The 17,674-nt window shown below is 50.0% G+C and overlaps 1 protein-coding gene across 1 annotated transcript in view; it reads left to right on the top strand.

Annotated features, from left to right (window-relative positions):
- Positions 1 to 8,223: 8,223 nt before the first annotated feature.
- The window catches only part of TRIT1 (tRNA isopentenyltransferase 1), a 19,870-nt gene continuing 10,419 nt past the window's right edge, over positions 8,224 to 17,674 (top strand). Inside the window, exons 1-4 of the mRNA XM_053291629.1 lie at positions 8,224 to 8,464; positions 13,838 to 13,980; positions 15,684 to 15,780; positions 16,850 to 17,004. Of these exons, the coding sequence (XP_053147604.1) occupies positions 8,339 to 8,464; positions 13,838 to 13,980; positions 15,684 to 15,780; positions 16,850 to 17,004 (521 nt within the window). The 5' untranslated portion in view covers positions 8,224 to 8,338. The remainder of the gene's footprint in view (positions 8,465 to 13,837; positions 13,981 to 15,683; positions 15,781 to 16,849; positions 17,005 to 17,674) is intronic.

Below are 17,674 nucleotides of genomic sequence, written 5' to 3'. Positions count from 1 at the left end.
CATTTATACCTACCCTCTGTTTTCTGTCTTTCAACCAGTTAGCAATCCACACATGTACTTGTCCCTTTATTCCATGACAGCTAAGTTTCCCCAGGAGTCTTTGATGAGAAACTTTGTCAAAAGCTTTTTGGAAGTCCAGGTAGACTATGTCAACTGGATCATCTTTATCCACATACTTATTGACACTCTCAAAGAAGTCCAAAAGGTTGGTGAGGCAAGATTTACCTTTGCGGAAGCCATGCTGGCTCACTCCCAGCAGGGCCTGTTCTTCTAGGTGCTTTACAATTTTATCCTTGAGGATGCTTTCCATCAATTTGCCTGGAACGGACGTTAGGCTAACCGGCCTGTAATTTCCCGGATCGCCCCTGGATCCCTTTTTGAAAATCGGTGTTACATTTGCTACTCTCCAGTCCTCTGGTACAGAGCCCAATTTCAGGGATAAGTTAAATATTTTAGCAAGGAGGTCGGCAATTTCACATTTGAGTTCTTTGAGGACTCTTGGATGGATGCCATCCGGCCCTGGTGATTTGTTAGCTTTCAGTTTTTCCAGACAGTTTAGAACATCATCCCTTGTCACTTCTATCAGACTCAGCTCTCTAGCCTCCATCCCTAAAAAGCCTGGTTCAGGAACAGGTATATGCTCAGTATCCTCTGCCGTGAAGACAGACGCAAAGAACTAATTCAGTTTCTCTGCAACCTCCATATCCTCCTTAATAATCCCTTTCACTCCCTCATTGTCTAATGGCCCAACCGCCTCCCTGGCAGGTTTCCTGCTTCTGATGTACTTAAAGAAGTTTTTGTTATTCCCCTTGATACTTTTGGCTAAATGTTCCTCAAACTCTCTTTTTGCCTCCCTTATTGTCACCTTGCATTTCTTTTGCCAGAGTTTGTGTTCCTTTCTGTTCTTTTCGTTTGGACAGGCCTTCCAATTTCGGAAGGAAGTCTTCTTCCCTTTTATGGCTTCCTTGACGGTACCCGTTAGCCATGCTGGCATCCTCCTGGACTTAGTGGTACCTTTCCTCCTTTTGGGTATACAATCTAACTGGGCTTCTAGTATTGTGGTTTTGAGTAAACACCATGCACTCTGGAGCGAAGTGACTCTCCTGATTTCCCCCCTCAGCTTTCTTTTCACCATACTCCTCATTTTGGAGAAGTTTCCTCTTTTGAAATTTAAAATGTCTGTGTTTCACATCCTTGGTGATTCTCTCCCTGCATGTATGCTGAATTTGATGGCACTGTGGTCACTGTTCCCTAAGGGGTCGATGACACTGACATCACGCACCAGGTCCTGGGTGTCACTCAGAATTAGATCCAAGGTCGCCTTCTCTCTGGTCGGTTCCATGACCAACTGTTCTAAGGCACAGTCATTTAGCGTATCTAGAAATTTGACCTCTTTGTCCTGACTTGAATGTGAATTTACCCAGTCTATGTGTGGGTAGTTGAAATCACCCATAATTACAGCCCTGCCTCTCCTTGACGCCTCCCTGATTTCCTCCTGCAACTCCCAGTCACTGTCGGCATTTTGATCCGGAGGGCGATAGCATGTCCCCAGTAGCATGATTCCTTTCTGGCCTTGTATAGTCACCCACAGGGTTTCTGTGGAGGACTCCAGTCCACCTAGGTTTTCTAGCTTGTTAGATTCTATCTCTTCTTTAACATACAGTGCTACCCCTCCTCCAAGGCGCCCCTCCCTGTCCTTCCTATAGAGTTTATACCCAGGGATAACAGTGTTCCACCATGTTTCTGTTATGCCCACTATGTCTATTTCTGCATTAGCAACCAAGCACTCCAGCTCACCCATCTTGGCTTGGAGGCTTCTGGCATTGGCATACAAGCACCTATACATTGAATCTTTCCCCTGATGTATGCTATTCCTTTGACTCTTTGACCTGCTGGCACAGCCTCCCGTCTGCTCTTTATGCAGTTCTGCTCTGTCCCCATCTGTTTTATTTGAATTCTTTGCAGCCTCAACTTTAAAGGATGGCTTTAAAGGATGGCTTTTGCCAACCGGGATACTGCCCAGCTCCCATCAGCTGTTCCCCAGGTGTCATTTTAAAAGCTGCTCTGCAACCTTTTTGATTTTAAGCGCCAGTAGTCTGTTTCCATCTTGGTTCAAGTGCAGCCCGTCCCTTTTGTACAGGCCTTGCTTGCCCCAAAATGTGTCCCAGTGCCTAACAAATCTAAACCCCTCCTCCCGGCACCAACGTCTCATCCACGCATTGAAACCCCTCAGCTCTGTCTGTCTCGCTGTACTTGCGCGTGGAACAGGTAGCATTTCTGAGAATGCTACCTTGGGGGTCCTGGACTTCAAAATGCTACATATCAGCCTAAATTTGGCTTCCAGGACCTCCCGGCTACATTTCCCCACATCGTTGGTGCCGACGTGCACCACGACAGCTGTCTCCTCCCCACCACTGCCTAGGAGCCTGTCTAGACGCTGCGTAATGTCCACAACTTTCACACCAGGCAGGCAAGTCACCGTGTGGTCAACACACGGGTCACAAACCCATCTCTCTATCCCCCTAATGATCGAATCACCAACTACAAAGAGGCCCCCACCCCCCAGAGGAGTATCCCCTGTGCGAGAGGATATGGGCTCATCATCCACGGAAGGGGTCCCTTCTAAAGGAGCATTTCCCGCTTCCTCAGACCGATGTCCTCCTCGCCCAAGACCTTCATTCTCCCTGACAGCAGAGGAGCTACCAGCCCTGGAGTGGGATGCCTCTATCACATCCCTGAAGGCCTTGTCCACATTCCTCTCTGTCTCCCTGAGCTTCTCCAGATCCGCCACCTTGGTCTCGAGGGAACGGATTTGTTCCCTGAGAGCCAGGAGCTCCTTACACCGAGCACACACCCATGACTTCTGCCCATGGGGCATACATGTGGCACTCTGTGCAATACACTGGGAAGTGCCCCCTCCCCTGCTGACCTATCTTCATACTGTTTTAGTTGGCTCTTTACAGTATTTAGGGAGCTTATTGTCCGTTTATTAGATAGTTTATTAGGATAGGTCTCAGCTGTAATGGTCAGCTATTTAACTGTCCAAACAGCCTTTCCCAAGAATATGAGGGAAACGAGGGAGGGATATGTACTTACGTTCTCTTCTCCACCAGGTGCCTTGTGATCCTTGTGATCGCGGGGGCTTGTTCCAGGCTCCCCCACACACTTCCCGCTAAACTCCTGCAAAACTCCTATGTCCTGTTTGCTATCCCTGTTTGCTATCCTCTGTTTGCTATGTTCTCGGGCCTACACCTCATATGTAGAGTAGGCTTCCAACTGTCACACTGGATGGGAGTCAAAGGAAGGAAAGTGGGGCCCCTCCCAGCCCTATCTGACTCCACCCCCACTACTAAGTAAACACTGCCTTTAGGTAACCCTAAGAACTCCTAGCCCTGTGATATGTTCACCCTAACAAGTAACCCTAACAAGTAACACACACAGAGATAGAGAGACTAAGACCTACCCCTTAGAGAGAAACAGCCCCTGCAAAACTCCCCTCTTGGTTTGTTCGAAAGGCTAGATGTTTAGAAGGGCTTGCTCAGCTTCTCAGCTGTGTCTGCTCTTCCCAGAGTTGCCTTCCAACTGTCCAGCATCCAGCATCCTGTTTCACACAATGGCCCACCAGATGCGGCTGGAAGCCACAGGCAGGAGTTGAGGGCATGCCCTCTCTCCTGCTGTTGCTCCCCTGCAACTGGTACTCAGAGGTATCCTGCCTATGAGGCTGGAGGTGGCCCACAGCCCTCCGACTAGTAGCCCCTGATAGACCTCTCTTTCATGAAGTTATCCAAACCCCTCTTCAAGCCATCCAGGTTGTTGGCTGTCACCATATCTTGTGGCAGAGAATTCCACAAGTTGATTATGCGTTGTGTGAAAAAGTACTTCCGTTTGTTGGTCCTAGATTTCCTGGCAATCAATTTCATGGGATGACCCCTGGTTCTAGTGTTATGGGAGAGGGAGAAGCATTTCTCTCTGCCCCCTTTCTCCACACCCTGCATGATTTTATAAACCTCTGTCATGTCTCCCTGCAGTTGTCTTTTTTCTAAACTTCATTATTCAAGGGAAAGAGTTTCCCATAGAATTCTCTTCAAGGTAAAGGCAGTGCCTGGCTACAAACAAAGTGACTGAGCATGCTCAGAAAAAGCTTTGGCGAGTGGCTTGGGAGGAAGTGCAGCGGCAGGAACCAACCCTAATAAATGGGGAGAAATTATCCCCACTTGCTAGGCCTGATTGCCACCTTTTGCCACCTTCCAAAGTTGCAGAAAGCGTTTCTCCCCACTTGCTGGGACTGGTTCCCAGCACTGTGCTTCTTCCCCTGCCCCGCTGCCCTCCTGGAGAAATGCCACCACTTCAATGAGCAGAAGTGGTGGAGAAAAGGACCAGGACTGCTCCCTATCCCCCTGAATCAGGTGGTGGGCCCAGAGGAGCTCTTACCCCTGGACTTCTGAGCCTGGTAAAGGTAAAGTTGTGCCGTCGAGTCGGTGTCGACTCCTGCTGCCCACAGAGCCCTGTGGTTGTCTTTGGTAGAATACAGGAGGGGTTTACCATTGCCATCTCCCACACAGTATGAGAAGATAATGCCTTTCAGCATCTTCCTATATCACTGCTGCCTGATATAGGTGTTTCCCATAGTTTGGGAAACACACCAGTGGGGATTCGAACCAGCAACCTCTTGCTCCCTAGGCAAGCTAGTTCCCTGCTGCGCCATTAGGGAAGAACATAAGAACATAAGAAAAGCCTTACTGGATCAGGCCCAAGGCCCATCTAGTCAGCCTGAGGGCCCCCAAATCCTCTTTGGTCTGTCCTGGGTGGCTTGGTCACCTGGCCAAGCATGATGATGCTTGATTTGCAATGGGGGGGGCGTGTTTCCAAAGGCTTTTAGGTACAGGTTCCAAAATTACCTAGGTGCACCTCTGGATGAGCTGTGCACTGGCTGCAAGAGAATAGGGAGCAGATTCCCAGCACTGGCATTTCCACTTTTTTGAGACTGGACAAGCAGAAGATTGAGGATTTCCCAAGCCCTAGTTGTACCCGATTTTAGCCCTGTTTAGAGTAGACCCATTTAAATAGGTACCAGGATATTCCCTTTTCTGCGGTCTTCTTTTTTTATTACTGTGGCTACTGGGGGCGGGGAGAAGTCCTTCTCTCCTCCCTGCCCCCGCGATGGCAGAGGCCAGAGCAAAGCTGGGCCTGTCTGTTCGGGCCAGTGTCTTTTGCCAACTGCAAGGTGCGCCTGCACAGCTGAGAGATAGTCGCAAGCCCGCTAGCCCAAATGGACAGGCCCAGCGTTGCTCTGGCCCCCGCTGTCGCTGGGGGAGGGGGGAGAAGGACTGCTCTGCTCCCCCCCCACTGGCAATAATAATAATAATAATAATAATAATAATAATAATAATAATAAACAACACCAAAAAAACACCACGGAGGTTTAGAGGTTTGACAGGGCACATGGTGGCTAATAAAAAAAATCAACATGGTGCCTTGGTGGGGGGGCCTCACGGCTGGGCGGTCCGGGCACCCAAGCTACCTGAGTGCACCCTGTACACACCTGTTGAACATAACATGTAAATGGGCCCCTCTAGACTCAACTGTTCTCAGTCATGCGCTTCACTGACTAGCTCCCACAGTCTGTGCAACCCCTTCGTGCCTTTAGCTTTAAGCAGCATCGCACATCCTCCAAAAGAGAGAGAGTGTGTTCACACACCAGCCAAACTGACCCCAAAGTCCATTCGTGATCCTTGGAAGCACTCCACACACAGATCAGGCTCTGTCTTCTGAATTCTAATTTATCTCAATGTATTTCTGGGTTTTTAAAATGCTGGTTTTAAGCAACTTTTTCTGAAAACGCCAGAACAAATAGGGAGAGGCACTGACATAGAATCATTAACATGATAAGAGGGATACACTCTTTTAGGAATGCAGATATAGGCTTTAGAAATCTCTCTCCCTCCTCCCCATTGGTTAGAAAGAAAACACAGAGGCATGCAATGTGAACCTGCATCAAAAGCAAACCAGAGAGCAGAGGGGAGGAGCTGCTTCTCTCAATGCCCTGAGTGTAATTCAAAGTAGCTTCGCTCAACCCCCTAGCATGAAGCCATGTGTGAATAACTCTCAGCAAGCTTTTCACATGGAGCTTTTGAAGCCCTTTAACTTGCATCTCCTCCAGAATGGAGAAAATGCATCCATATATCTGCTAGATTCACCCCAAGTCCCTGGGAGCTATCGGGGAGCAGTTCACACACAATTCGGATTTTTCACTGTGCATTAGAGTGTAACCCGATTTATATCCAGGGTAAACAATCCACTATTTCTGCCACTGTTTGGGGGACAACTTCAAGTTCACATTAAAGCCCCATAGGCGTAACTATAGGGGGCGGGGGGGGCACGTGCCCCGGGCGCCACTTGGCAGGGGGCGCCAAAAAGTGCCCCCGCCGATTTGCTGGAAAAAAAATTTTTTTGATTTATTTTTATTTTTTTATTTTTGCAGAGCAGTCCCCCTCCCCCGGTCCCGGCGCGCGCCCCCCCCCATTGGCATTGCTCATCCAGCACTGGGCGCCGCGGCGTCTTCGTAGTCCAAGTCTCTGACTCTCACTCCCCGGCGCGCCCACCGCCCCGCCACCAGTTGCGCATGCGTCGAGAGGAGGACACGCACCAGAGCAAACTTCCTGAACAACTCCCTCTTCTGAACAACTTCCTGAACGCCCGAACCAGTTCCCCTTTTTGCTCATTCAAGTCCTTCCTCCCCTATAATCTAACCACGTTTTAACTGAAAAGGTTCAGGGAGGGGGAGATGTCTCTCCCTTCCTGGACTTTTTCACTATGTAATGCAAGCTAATTTAATTATATGTCATCATCAAAATGGATTAGCTGTTTCAGCCCATCAGGAAAGTCTAAACCTCCACCGATTTAATTAACCAGACTGAAAATCAGATGAACAGAGAATGTTTTAATGAAAGGTGGTATATAAATTTAACAATAAGTAAAACTATCATTAGGAGCAATTAGCGATTACTTAAACATTGGTGCTGCCAAGCAATTTGTAAATAAAACTTGAAGCCCTTTGAAAATAAGCTGGAATTAATTGTAGGTTGGGCAGGGGGTGAAAGTATATACTTCTAAATATTTATTGTTAAATTTATATACCACCTTTCATTAAAAACAACCCCAAAGTGGTTTGGTTTTAGTCATGGATTTTAATTTTAATTGCTCTTTTTGTCAATGTGATGAAGATTAGTTAAATCTGAGTGGTCTTAGGCAACCAATGTTGCATCTGAAATGCTATTTCATTTTTTTATTGTCATAAATACTCTCCAACCAATTTAAATAGCAAAGGTGTATATTATTGCTTTATTCAATTGCAGGGAATCTCAAAAAAGCAGGATTTGCAACTAAGGCAGTGCATATCTTCTCTAAAATGGCCCTCTTATAGTTTTTCTAACTTTGAAATTGTAACATAAAACAAAGCATAAATGCATAAATGCTTCCCCCTCCATTTGAAACCTTTTCTGGTGTAAATAGCGTGCGGTTTTGGAAAAGGGGAGTCTTTCTTTAACAGCGGGAGAATAAGGAGTCTTTAGCACTATCACCCTAGTCCCTCGAATTACTTTGGAGTCCTTGGTTTTCGTTTTGTTAAAATACAGTCACTCACAAGGGAAAGTCAGGAACAGAACGAGGACTTGAGGGAGGGGCATCATAATCATAACCATCATCATTGCATCATAATTCTGATGTTTGAGATACAAGCCAACTTCACAGGGTTGTTGTGAGGAAAAACCTAAGTATGTAGTGCATTTTGAAATTTTTGGTAATTTTTTAATTTTTTTAAATTTTTAAAATAAAAGTTTTCTGAAACATGTGTGTCAGTCAGATGTATGCTGGGGGGGCAGCGGGGGGGGGGGGCGCAATTTCAGTGCTTGCCCCTGGCGCCGTTTTCCTTAGTTACGCCTCTGAGCCGCCCCCGCCCCCCAACTCGCAGTAAAAACGGCTGTGCAGCTCCAATTTATTCACTTGCTTTTTCCCCCGCGTCTGTTCTCCGGTGCTTCTCTGGGGTTGCTGCTAGGTCCGATGTAGAGGACCAAAGAGCAGAAACCACTCAGACATAGAACCAGCTGTGCAGCAGCGCCCCCCGTTATCAACAACGCCAAGTAAGCAAAAGGGAGTCGCTATGACAGCGAAAGGGATTTATGCTAATTTAGCCCCGCCCCCGCCAATCCGTAGCTGTCTTCCGGCCAACTCCGCTTCCTAAACTGGAGAATTCCCGCGCCGCCTCTTCCGGGGGCCGAGGAAGCTACTCGAGCGCGAGAGAGGTTTGCCTGCCTGCCTTGCGTCTTGCTCCTCGGCTTCCATGGCGGGCAGGTCGTCTTTGCCGCTGGTGGTGATCCTGGGCGCGACGGGTACCGGCAAGTCGCGTCTGGCGCTGCAGCTCGCCCTCCGGCTCGGCGGGGAGATCGTCAGCGCCGACTCCATGCAGGTGAGCTCGCGTCGGGGGCTTCTGAGCACGTGCAGAGGTTTTCTCCTGGCCTCGCGGGGTGGGGGCTGCTGCTCTGCTGCTGCGCGCGGGTGGAGCGGGTCAGCTGCTCCTGGGGGACGTCTATCTCCTGGCCACCCTTTCGTGCCTGTTCCTTCTCAGCCCGCTGGGCAGGAAGGATCATCTGGGCTGGATGGGGACCGGTGACTGTTTGAGTCCGTCCAGTTCCGGGACTCTGGCCGCGTCGCTGCCCGCTCTCCGAGGGGCAGCACTGGGAAGCCGTTTCAGCAGAGGGCTCGCTTCGATCCTGGTTCTGCCCGTGAGGGGCTCTCCACACTGTTAGTGTTGCTGCAGATCTTAAAGTTGCTTCTGCCGACGGTGGTCTGTAAAGGGAGGCGGAATGGAAAACTCGAAAATAAATAAAAGCCAGCACTGGGAACCATGCAGAGCCAGAGGTGCAGCAGGCACCTCATGAGAGAGTGCTTTGGACTCATGAGTTAATTGCTCCTAGAACATCGGACTTTCTCTTGGGGCACACAGTTTGGGAATGGCTGGAGCCAGTGGAGGAGAGGCAGTCACGGTGAAGGAACAGAGTTAAAACCCAGGTAACTGGGAAAGGGATTTAGGGATTAGGAAAGGTGGCTGGAGCCCGCCCGCCCCCGCCTGCTTTATTTGTCTGTGTTCTGAATGAATCACAGATTCCTGCCTTGAGCCTTTAATGGGGGGAGAGAGAGCGAGAGAGGGCAGATCATACACCTTGCAGAAAGCAGCTTTATGCTGGGCATGACCAACCCCTCTCCCCCCAGGACCCCCCACAAACCTGAGTGAACAAGCAGAGAAGGCCTGCATGGGCCAGCGCCTAGCTCTGGAATCCCTATGCTGAGTTGGGATGGGGGGCCTTGATGAGGTCGGGCATCCTTTGAGGGCCGGCACCAGGGCTGTGGAGGCCCCCTGTGACCCACCCTTGTCTGTGGGGACCTGGTGGAGTGACTCTGCTGGGTTCTCCGGTTCTTGCTGCAAAGCCAGTGCCTGGCTCTGGGGCACACAGCACTGGAGGGGGGCTGTGTTGGCGAGGAGGAGTGAGGGGCCCAGGGCGGAGGATGCACACCCAGCTGCAGAGCAGTGTCATTCCTTGGAAGAGTGGCTGCCACCCAGCGTGTTCTGCCAGGGAGAACAAGGCCCCGGTCTGCAGCCAGAGCAGCAGCTTCCAACAAGGAGGAAACTCAGCTGATGAAAGCTGTTCCTTTTCCCAGCCCTGTTTTGCTGGGCAAATGGACCTGAATGTGCACTCAATGGCCTGAGCACAGCTCTCGCCCTCCTTTGCAAGCATGGAAGACAGCTTGTGTGTGAAGGCACAGTTGTGCAGGTTACATTGGAAGCTGGGAACCTTCTATTAACTTTAACACTTGACAAGGTCGTCATTTATTTCTGAGATCAGAGTTTGATTTGTAGGTTGTCCTGTACACTTATTGTAATTATTTTTGTATTCAGGCCAGCAGACGGTGTAAATTCATCTTTTTCTTTTGCAATCTCCGACTTGCTTCAAAGTTTTTACTTTGTTCTATATTTCAAGAGTTGTAACTATGCTTTGCTTTGTTCTTTTTTAAATTATTATTTCAATAAACCTATAAAAAAATTTTTTTTAAAGGAACATAGGAAGCTGCCTTATACCAAGTCAAGACCATTGGTCCACCTAGCTCAGTACTGTCTACACAGACTGGCAGCCACGTCTCCAGGGTTGCAGGCAGGAATCTCTCTCGGCCCTATCTTGGAGATGCTGCCAGGGAGGGAACTTGGAACCTTCTGCTCTTCCCAGAGCGGCTTCATCCCCTGAGGGGAATATCTTTCAGTGCTCACACTTCTAGTCTCCCTTTCATGTGTAACCAGGGCAGACCCTGCTTAGCTATGGGGACAAGTCATGCTTGCTACCACAAGACCAGCTCTCCTCATGCATGCAAACAGGTGCTCTTCCCAGAGTGGCCCTGTCACCCAAGGGGAATATCTTACAGTGCTCACATGTAGTATTCCATTGGCCCCAGTTTTCCAGGTGGCCCCTGCTTAGCAAAGGGGACAATTCTTGCTTGCTACCACAAGACCAGCCCACTAATGGCGCAGCGGAGAAATAACTTGCTTAGCAAGCCAGAGGTTGCCATTTCTAATCCCTGCTGGTTTGTTTTCCAGGCTATGGGAAACACCTCCATCAGGCAGCAGCGATATAGGAAGATGCTGAAAGGCATACTGTGTGGGAGATGACAGTGGTAAAGCCCTCCTACCAAAGACAACCACAGGGCTCTGTGGTCGCCAGTAGGGATGTGTGTGGAATGGGGGGGGGGAGTTTGGCGGCAGGGCGATGGCTTTAAGGGTGGGGGTGGGTGCACTTACATCCCCTGCTGCGTTTCCCCTGCCAGCACGCAAGTCCTGACATGTGCACAGTCACGCTTCCTACTTCTGGCTACATCCGGTCAACGGCGGCACGGGGTGGCAGGGAGGTACGCTGCCACCCTGACGGGCTCTTAAGGACTCGCATGTCGTAGGGGGAAACACGGCCGGGGGAGGCTAAATGCACCCAACCCCACCCTTAAAGCCATCCCCATCCCTAGTCGCCAGGAGTTTATTCATTTATATTTATTTTATTTTATTACATTTTATATCCCGCTTTTCCTCCGAGGAGCCCAGAGCGGTGTACTACATCCTTAAGTTTCTCTACACACAACAACCCTGTGAAGTAGGCTAGGCTGAAAGAGAAGTGACTGGCCCAGAGTCACCCAGCTAGTATTGTGGTTGAATGGGGATTTGAACTCAGGTCTCCCTGGTCCTAGTCCAGCACTCTAACCACTACACCGACTTGATGGCACACTTTGCTTTTACCACAAGACCAGCTCTGCTCCCATAGGTTGGCTGACATCATCACTATTTCCAGACTTAGGAACATAGGAAGCTGCCATATACTGAGTCAGACCATTGGTCCATTTAGCTCAGTATTGTCTTCACAGACTGGCAGCGGCTTCTCCAAGGCTGCAGGCAGGATTCTCTCTCAGTCCTATCTTGGAAATGCCAGGGAGGGAACTTGGAACCTTCTGCTCTTCCCAGAGTGGCCCCATCTCCTGAGGAGAGTATCTTACAGTACTCACACACATGTGGTCTCCCATTCATATGTAAGCAGGGCAGACCCTGCTTAGCTAAGGGGACAAGTCGTGCTTGCTACCACAAGACCAGCTCCTTCTGTGCCATGGGCTGCAACGGTGAGCGTTTGTTCTTGTTGATGCTGCCAGCCAGGGCCAGGTGATATTAGTCATGTTGGCTGCTGGGATTTCTGCACTGAGAAGATCTCTTGAGAATGAGATGCTGCAGTTGTGTACGTGTTCATGTGTGTTTAATTGCATGGTCTCTTCCACCTGGACAGTTTGACATTCAGTACTAAACGTATTGGAGAGGGTGGGTAGTGGTTCATACCGAAAGGCGCTTTGCACATACTGTATTCAGAATCACCAGTTCTTTGAAGACCCATATCTCTTAGAGTAGGTTGACTGTTGGTAGGGGAAAGACATTCTGATCATGCTTAGAGGCAGAGGTTATGGACTCAGCCCTCTTTCAGGCGAAATCCTGATATGTTAGCAGAGTAAAGAGGAAACTACCAAACTTACCTGGGAAAGAGGGGCTTCTCTGCTCAACTTGCTTGTAGTTGCAGGTAAGAAACAGAAGCCCAGAATGAACAGCAGGAACAAGAGGCCCTGGTGTTTTCCTCTTCTGCTCATCATTTTGCTGCTTCTGGAAGTTTGAACCCTGGGCTCTCTTGCGCTCCAGGAAACACTGCTTGACCCGGGGACATGCACAAAGAGCAGCTGAACCTTAAGCCTCACTTCAGGGTCTGTACTGAGGGCCTCTAATTGGCGATTAGAGAATGCAGAGCTTTTCTCACAAGAGTCTGCTGGCTTTGGGTCCGCCCTTCTTGCACTTCTGCACTTGACCTGCCCGATCCGTCCCCGTGCCTGGTTGCACATGGCCTACAGTTCACATCTCAAAGAGAGGCTCTGGGGCTCAAGCCTGCCTGGAAGAAGTTTAGTCCTCGGCCCAGAAACCATGCACTGCTCCTCAAGCGGTGTGTGGCCTGCTTGCAGTGGTTTAGTGATGAGGAAAAGGCACTCTGTACATGCTCAGGAACACCCTGTTCATTTGTTCATTTATTTAAAATGTCATTTACATCTTGCCTCTCGACCTTAGTTTCTGACTCGGCTGACAACAAAATGCAAAGGTCCATGCAAGAAAGAAAACCAGTCCAACTAAGGGCAACAGTAAATAAAGAAGCCACAGCAAACATGACAATTTGCAGCAGTTAAGGCCCAGGAAGGAAATGCTGTGTGTTGTGGGGCTTTGTCTTGTCATGGATTGTGCTGCCTTCCTAAGGCAGAGCCCACAGGGGTTCAGTGAGTCTCTCTTTCCGGGGTCTCTTGGCCATGTGGCTCTGTGCTTGGGCCCTCTGGCTCCCCCCAGCAGCCTGTCTCATTTTCTGGGGCTCTGCTCCCGGGGGGGGGCACTTCCATGCCCACGAAGGTGTCGTCAGGACATGCTCGCTGCCAAAGATGGTGTACTGCTGCCTGCACAGTCAGTGTTGGGCCTGAATGGAGCTGGTTGGCCCTGGGCAGGCCATGCTCCATCACAGGGATTCTCAACGTGTGGGTCCCGAGATGTTATTGGACCAACTCCCATAATCCCCAGCGGCCTTTGGTTGGGAATTATGGGAGTTGAAGTCCAATTACATTTCGGGACCCACACATTGAGAATCCCTGCTCCATCGGACGCCTTGCACTGCTCAGTGAGCACCCAGGGCTTCTGGATGGCACCCAGGCTTGCCCTGTCTCTGTCCCCCTCCACCGCCCTGCCCATCATGCTCAGACGACAAGGTTGCCGGCCAGCTCTCGCCGGTGGCTTTTGGCACCTGACTCCCCCTCTCTGGGTCCCCGGCCAGTTGTGCCTTTCCTCTGCTTGCCAGGCCTGGCCTCGGTGCCTCCTTTTCTCAGGCCCACCCACGTCCTCTGCCACCTTCAGCCGCCTGCTTTTCAGCCCCTGCTTCTGGCCTGGGTTCTCCTTACTCCGGCCTCTGTTCCTCTTCTGCTTTCCCAGGGTCACAGCCTCTCCTGGCGCTGGTATCTGTGCACAGCTCACAGGGCAGAAAGGCACATGGCTGGCAAGAGGGAGACTGGGCTTAGAGCCCTTTGACACGGAGGGGATTTTTTTGTGTGAAGGAGCATTTGGGCACCCGCAGGCTGAAGTGGTACAGCCCAGTCGCCAGTTTTTCACCTCTGTTGGAAGCACACTTATGCCCCGTCTCTCCTCTCCTCTCCTCTCCTCTCCTCTCCTCTCCTCTCCTCTCCTCAGGTGTACGAAGGCCTGGACATCATCACCAACAAGGTTTCCCCTCAGGAGCAGGCGCTGTGCAAGCACCACATGGTCAGCTTTGTGGACCCCTTGATCACCAACTACACGGTGGTGGATTTCAGGAACAAGGCCGCGGCCCTCATATCCTTTCCCCACAGAGTTCCAGAATGCATGCCATGGCAGCAGTGTGCTCGGCTGGCACCTAACAACGTCTGTGAGCAGAAGGCACTTTAGCTGCATTTGCTAGACAAGCAGCGATGGAAAATGGGGAGAAGAACCTAAAAACTAGATGTTGAAAATGGCTCATTTCTAGCAATATATGTGATATTCGTGTGTGTGTGATATCTATCTATCTATTTATTCGATTTCTATAACGCCCTTCCAAAAATGGCTCAGGGTGGTTCACACAGAGAAATAACAAATAAATAAGATAAACAAAATGGATCCCTGTCCCCAAAGGCTTACAATCTAAAAAGAAACATAAGATACACACCAGCAACAGTCACTGGAAGTACTGCACTGGGGGTGGAGAGGGCCAGTTACTCTCCCCCTGCTAAATAAAAGAGAATCACCACATTAAAAGGTGCCTCTTTGCAGGTGTTTGACAAGTTAGCAAGGGTATATATCACATATATAAAAATGCCACTAATAGTCTGTGTACTATGTTGCAGTTTCTCGCGGAAATCTGTGATTCCAAGTCTTAAATAAATGCAGGTAGGCTTGTAATCCACCATTGTTTCAGGGGGGAAATCCTAATGAAGCTTCAGAAAGAAATGAGAAATTCCAGAGATCACACACACAACAGCCACTGTTGTCACTTCAGTGTTCAGAGTTTCCAAGGACTGACTCATTTTAAAGGAACAGTTCCTGAATATTGCAGAATTCAGATATTGGAGTCCCTTCTTCTCCCCATCTCCCAAACACTCCTGTGCTGCTTCCTTCCAGCTTAAAGGGATTATTGCTGTTCCCTCAGTCCTTGCTACTGTGTCGTTCCAGGCCACTTTGCATGAGCAGCATGTACTCTTTGGAAAGATGGAGGCTGGCGCCAGCATCATAAACAACAGAGGAGGGAGACGAGGGCAGACAGCAGGACCCACAGCCCATCGGTGGGTTGGGGGGCAGGCCTGCGGCTTTTGGCTCCATGCCTCCGTGTGTCGACTGGCTCTGCTCCTCCCTGGCCTCCATGCCTTCAGTGGAAGGGATGCAAAAGCAGCCGTTTGGCCCCATCCCTTCTGCTGAATGCGCAGGGCACAGCCAGTGGGTGCAAACCCACCTCCCGCACTTGTAGATGGAATGTGTGAATGGAGCCTGAGAAAAGGGTTTCTAGCCAGGCGATCTCTGTCCACAGCTTGTAGTGCCTTTGTGGCTGGCTGTCTCTCCCCCTCCTCCCACTCACGCACCCTTAAAATGTAAGCATCATAAGAGAAGGCTGTTGAACTGTCATGACGTAAAATATTGACAGGTATTCCAACAAAGAAAATTTCTAAGTGAAGCTTTGAATTTGCTTGACTATAACATTTAAACCACTTAAATGTTCTTTTATTGAATTGTTTCCCCCATCAGATATCAATTCAGTTAGTTTTTGCTATTGTTAAAAACATTTTGAGATATTCACAGCATGTAAAAGAAACATGGCATCTGTTTTGTTTGCTAAAGAGAAGTCGCATAAACATGCTAAAGGAAACCCATATTGCTGGCCTCGAATGCCAGGCAAGTTGTCTGCAAGTTGTCAAACCAGGCCTTGGTTTCCCTTTCAAAGTTTGGAGTGGGCTGGGCTGGGGTGTGGTATGGTTGTGTGTCTGGGGCTTTGCCACCATGGTCCTTTCTCTTCCTCAACTGCCCACATCGAAGACATCTTTGCCCGCAAGAAGGTCCCAATCGTGGTCGGAGGGACCAACTATTACATTGAGTCTCTGCTCTGGAAGGTTCTGCTGGTCTCCAAGGTAACCAGGGCTTCTCCTCCTAGGGCTGGGTACTGGGGTGACACTGTGTCCAGCAAGAGGTGGGGATTCTTTGCGGTGACTCCTTAGAAAGGGCTTCTGGCTCGCTCTGAGGGCCTCGCTGAGGGGTTTTCTACAAGGTCAGGTCCGACCTCATGTCCCTGGCTTTCCTCTGGCTTGGCTTACTTGCTTGAGTGGCTTTGTGCTGTGCTCCTGCTTTCTGCTAGTGGCGCTTGAAGTGCAAGTGTGTCATTTGAATGGAGTGGATGGTGGCGGGCGGGGGTGGGGGGCGTGATGAGGATATTAGTTGGGTAACAGCCTGTTTGTATTTGCTTGAGGCGGGTGGCATTTTGGGGCCATCCTTTTAAAAAAAAAAAATAGGAAAAAAACCCATGTTTGACCAAGCCCCATCAGTGTCTGCAGTCATGGAGATGTTTGCAAAATCTCTTGTTACTGAATCCCTACAGAATTCTGTGGCTGCAGAATATCACAGTCCTGTTGCCAGAGCCCTTCACCCTACCCCCTGCAAATGCTTGCCCTAGAAGTGTGTCCTTTCAGAGCATAACTTCTAGTTCATCTGTTTGTGAGCTAAAGAACCCATCATTGATTGTTTTGACTTCTGGCTGCTGACATGCATCTCTCTTCTGGGATGGAGGCCTGTGGCCCTCTGTCCAACGTTTGTTACTGAAAAAAAGAGTGCAACCTCCTCTGTTGCTCAGAACTCTTTGTCAGCCTCCAGTAGTTAGAAGTGTTTGCTGCACCATGTCCTATTGCTGTTGTGGGCCCGGGGTGTGTGGGTGTGGGTGTCTGGCTGGCTGTTTGCACCTAAGGAGGCGCCCAGTGGATTTCTGGGTTGTGGGTTCAGACTATGAGCCGCACTTGGGTGCAGAGGGGGTAGCCACTCCATTACAGGCTGGTTGGGGTGCTCAGCTTCTCCCAGCATCTCTGCTAAACAGTCCCAAAGGGTGGTGCTCGATATCTCCAGGCCCAGTCAGCCTCCAGCAATTTGTCTGTCTTCTTTCTACTCGCAGCAGCAGGGCTTACAGAGGGCCTTTGTGTCTCTCTCCTGCAGGAGAAGCCCAAGTGTCTAGGCCCCACAGGGAGGACCGTTGATCGGAAAATGGAGCTGGAGAAGCTGGATGGCCAAGAGCTCCATCGCCGGCTGAGCCAGGTGGACCCCAGAATGGCAGCCAAACTCCACCCCCATGATAAGCGCAAGATGGCCAGGTCCGTCTTTTAGCTGCAGCCTGCAAGGAGCCGCTTGCCTGGTAGCCCTGCAGAGGACGAGTGTGGCCTCCAGGCCAGGTGGCAAGCAGCATTCTGGGAGAAGGCCACATGGCCAGAAAAGCCCGTTGAGCTGATCTGGGAAGGCATGAAGGCAGCAGCAGCAGCACTAGAAGAAAACCTCTCCACCCCACCCCACCCTTGGTTTGTCATTAGGCCCTGGTGTCCTGTGGTACACTGCCTCTGACGATGGGGGCCCCATTTAGTTGTTCTAGCTCAAATTCTCCCTGAATTCACTTGAGCCTTCTAAAGCCATCTCAGCTCATGACTCTCTCCACAGCTGAATTTGCAGTCAGTGAATTTGATAGGTTAGATGCATATTGTGTGAAGACGCCCCTCTCTTTGTGGTTGCTTTCTGCGAAGAAGAGAGAGGGGTTCTGTGTGTGCTCGAATTCTGATGGTGGGCATGGGTCTAAGCCAGGACTGCACAACTTTGGCTCTCCTGCATATGTTGGACTACGACGCCGATCATCCCTGACTGTTGGCTGCTGTGGCTGGGCATGATGGGAGTTGTTGTTGTTTCATTCATTCATTCATTCAACACATTTGTATACTGCCCAAAACACAAGTCTCTGGGCAGTTTACAACAAAACAATAAAAACAACAAATAAAA

The sequence above is a fragment of the Hemicordylus capensis genome, chromosome 2 (assembly GCF_027244095.1).
Source record: "Hemicordylus capensis ecotype Gifberg chromosome 2, rHemCap1.1.pri, whole genome shotgun sequence".
Lineage (NCBI taxonomy): Eukaryota > Metazoa > Chordata > Lepidosauria > Squamata > Cordylidae > Hemicordylus > Hemicordylus capensis.
The sequence above is the reverse complement of the archived record's forward strand: the minus strand, read 5'-3'. Positions and strand labels throughout refer to the sequence as shown.